The sequence below is a fragment of the Nicotiana attenuata genome, chromosome 3, assembly GCF_001879085.1.
Source record: "Nicotiana attenuata strain UT chromosome 3, NIATTr2, whole genome shotgun sequence".
NCBI classification, from domain to species: domain Eukaryota; kingdom Viridiplantae; phylum Streptophyta; class Magnoliopsida; order Solanales; family Solanaceae; genus Nicotiana; species Nicotiana attenuata.
In genome coordinates, this window is record NC_031991.1 from 18,907,058 (window position 1) to 18,911,073 (window position 4,016).

A 4,016-nucleotide genomic window follows, 5' to 3' on the forward strand; every position below is an offset into this window, starting at 1 on the left:
CCCCCCCTCCCCCAAGACCTTACTCTATCATTGTTCACCAAAGCTACTATAATCTAAGGGACACTACACAAGCACTACCCCAAAACACGCTACGGATTTACAAATAAAAGAAATCACCAAAATATAATCTTCAACTAAAAGGCAGTAAAACAGGCAACGGCTTAAACTACACTAACTAAAGGGAATAAATTCTACAACTAGCAGTCACAAAAACAAGCAAGCAAAGATTCAAGATAAAATAATAAACAGTAATCGAAGTTCTTGCTAATGTAAATAGTAATGCGGAAAGACGTCGGCAAAATATCAGAAGCTAAAAAATCCAAAATGCAAAAGACTATTCTTGTCAATCCGAGGATCAATTTTTATGATTGCTAATAAGTTTTTGAAAATCAAAATATTTCCGACGACTGAGTTTAAGTACGGGTTCCTTTTCTTGTGATGAAGAAAACTTAGTTCCTTTTCTTAGAATTGAAAAGAACAAACTGAACAAAATCTTGGTTATGGAATATGGCAAATTTTTGTTCTTCCAGTGACATCAAATCGAGTGGCAAGAGAAAAACTTGGAAATCTAAGAGTAATTTTGAAGGGAACCCAATTCAGATTTCAAGAATAATTAAACTAACAAGTTGAGTTCAAATAATACAAATATTGCAGGATAAAATCCTAAGTCTATCCAGGGACGACTAATGGGTAAAACAGGTAAAACAATTGCTTTAGGCCCCACAATTTGTAGGGCCACCAAATTTCTTAATAGTTAGTAGTATTTGTATTTGTTAATATTTCTTAAAAGATACATTATTAGCCTTGAAAAAAAGGATTGTTTTCTTCAAATACCTGTATATATTGCTTAGCGAATAATATTAATAGTTCCTATAATAATTGCTTTAGTGGAATTTTTTTTATAATTAAAATCATTAAACTTTTACCTAGAGAAACAATGTATCGAGAGAGATTAAATGAGTTACATATATTTTCAAGATTGAAAAGAATTATTTGGAGAAGTTGATTATGATTTTTTATTAACCTTGTATATCAAAAAGCTAGAAAATAAATTTTAAATAAGACTTTATAGGATTTGTTTCTCAAAAAAGAAAAAACTAATCTAAATAGCCGATCGATATATAATTCATATATAATAATATGTATAAACGCATATAACCAACATATAATTTACATATACTAGTTGGTAAAGTAAATAGTAATTATGTCCGATTAATCGTATAAATATCCTTAAAAAGAACTGAGGCCTCTCGTAGAAGTTTGCGCTTTAAGCCCCTAAATTTGTTGAGCCCCTAAAAAGAATTGAGGCCTCTCGTGATTATGTCCGACTAATACATCAAAAACTGATGGAAACATACAGAAAAAATATTTGTTCGTAACTAGGTTTGATAATTCCCAATGATGAGTAGTCATAATCTCAAAGCTTGCTTTTCCTAATATCTCTCTCTATCTTTATAATAATAATATCTTCACGTGTACCACACGTGATAAAGTGGGCACTATTCATTTGATTTTATCAAATGGTTAATTTACAAATATAAAGATTAACAATTAAATCCATATGTAATGCGCCACCATGACCCAATGCTAGCCAAGATTCCCTTGTGCTTTCTACTTTTGAAAAAAAGAAAAACGTTCCTCCAAACGAATAAAGTAGCTCAAACTTATTACTCATATTTGAGAATACATAGGAAAAAGTAGTAAAAAAAAAAAAAAATTAGGTTATATATGCGAACCTATCCGTATAATTTTTAATTTGTTATAACAGACTAACTAGCACCTTTTCTAAATTACAAACTAAAATTATCAAAGAATACATATAATTATCTTTCAAATAACTTAATTATGTAATTATTTTACCGTTTATGTATACAACTTAAACTCTTAATTAACTAAAAGGAGTTTCACACCAAACAAGATTCTATTCTTAACCCTTGATTCTCCACCCCTCCAACCACATAGCTAATGTGGGGATAGTACGTGGGCTCTAAATCATACCCATGGTGTCTTTGTCTCTTGGAATTTTAACAAAAAAGGTCCCACAATATCTAGATTCTACACTAAAGCTAAACAAGCCTATCATCACCTATCTTTTCATCCCACTCCAGAGAGTATTTTCCCCTTGTTTTATCTACCCCGTCAGTTATATAAATACCCTTCAAATCTTTCTCCCTTTCAAATAACTCAAATCCATTTCTTTCTTCTCCTATACTGTTCAAGAAAACCTAGCCAGTTCTAACTTCTTCCATATAACTCATTATAAAAAAAATGTCTGGAGTTTGGGTGTTCAAGAATGGGGTTTTCCGTTTGGTAGAAAATCCATCATCAGAGCAAGGTCAAAGAAGAAGAAAGGTTTTGGTACACTTACCAACAGGGCAAGTGGTTTCATCATATTGTTCTCTTGAAAGAATTCTCAATGGTTTGGGATGGGAAAGGTATTATGGAGGTGACCCTGAACTCTTCCAATTCCACAAGCATTCTTCCATCGACTTAATTTCACTTCCTAAGGATTTTGCCAAGTTCAACTCCATTCACATGTACGATATCGTCGTTAAAAACCCTAATGTTTTCCATGTTAGAGATGTTTGAATTAATCCTTGTTTATTAGATGTCATCTTTGTATAGGAAAGCTAGCTAGGGTTTGTTTTTGTCTTGCTTCTTGGGATAGGGTTGGTTTCTTCCCGTGTGCTTTGATTTGGTTGCCATGAGTCCTAGATTCCATTGTTGGTGAGTGAAATGATTTAAGTGACTCCTATATATATAGTTTGCGTTCATTTGGTTATTTTAAGTTTTTAGGGTTCAAGAAATAGTTCCCAAGTATGGCTGTGGAATAAAGTAATTTCGTATCTTCTTTCGATCCCTTTATTTTGTAATGCTTTTGGAATTGGCTGAATATAAAAATTGCATTTCTTAATCTATTATTATATATATTACGGAATTTTCGAGCATTAAAAATTAAATACAAATGGAATATATAGTTTAAATGAACTATCCGGCGATCACTTTTTCGGCACCTAAGCTAATGAGCGGGGAGAGGAAAGGTTCCTTTTTTAATAGGATACTCCTGAAAATAAATCCAGTAGATAACAAGGAGGTAAGGTGAAGTCCCCCTCAATTCTACTATAATTTTGGTTATATATATATATATATATATTCACAACCAGGCTCTTAAGTTTTGAGTTGAATGTTTAACTTAAAGAACCTTAAGTATAAAACTCGGATGTGGGTCTTTTTGTCAAATGAACCAAGAAAGAAAAAATTCTATCTAGGGAGAAATATTCTATAATAATAATAGAAATTCTCCTTCTTTCACTTCCTTATTCTTCGTGTGGGGAATTTTGTTTCTCTTTGGAGTGAACATACATACAACTATGACCAAAATTGGCAAGGATTTCATGATGCAATATTAGACTTGGATGTCAAAAGGGAAAGAAAAAGGAAAATTGTTTCATCACTTTTGTAGAAAAAATGAAGGTAACTTTACATGCATAGAATTCATGTGATCAAGGAATACCCGATGAAATATTTCTTTCCACTTAATTATTGAAGTACCCATTAACCTTTGCCACTAACACTTTATTATTTTACTAAGAAATTAGAATGGCCAACAAGAGAGGAAAAAAATATGTTTAAGGCAAGTGATTGATAAATAATAAAACGTAGGAAGATCTTTTTAAGATTATTTTCTTTTACTCAAAATGTAAATGATCATATGAAATTATTTCCTCGGGAAAAACATGATTACTGAAAGTACTTTATATCTTTGGTAATTGCATAAATGCGTTTTTAACAAAAGTATATTTGTAGTCCGAGCTTTCAAGGAAATGGAAAAAAAAAGTTTTAAGTTAAAATTGTTGAATCAGGGCTTCATTCTTTTTTTATGAGACAAGCACATGATTTTTTTTTTTTATTATATTGGGTGGCAATGAGGCTTGAACCCAGGACCTTTGCCTGCTCTAATACCATGCTGAATTATATGACCATCTCATCTAAAAGCTTAAGCTGTTAGAGAGAGC

The 4,016-nt window shown here is 31.6% G+C and overlaps 1 protein-coding gene across 1 annotated transcript; it reads left to right on the forward strand.

Annotated features, from left to right (window-relative positions):
* Positions 2,184-2,860, forward strand: LOC109224536 (flowering-promoting factor 1-like). Its single transcript, XM_019389103.1, has one exon. The coding sequence runs from the start codon at positions 2,269-2,271 to the stop codon at positions 2,587-2,589; it is 321 nt and encodes a 106-aa protein (XP_019244648.1). The 5' UTR covers positions 2,184-2,268; the 3' UTR covers positions 2,590-2,860.

Bases quoted from the DNA above. Each gene is read 5' to 3' on its own strand.
- LOC109224536 (XM_019389103.1), top strand. From the start codon at position 2,269: ATGTCTGGAGTTTGGGTGTTCAAGAATGGGGTTTTCCGTTTGGTAGAA.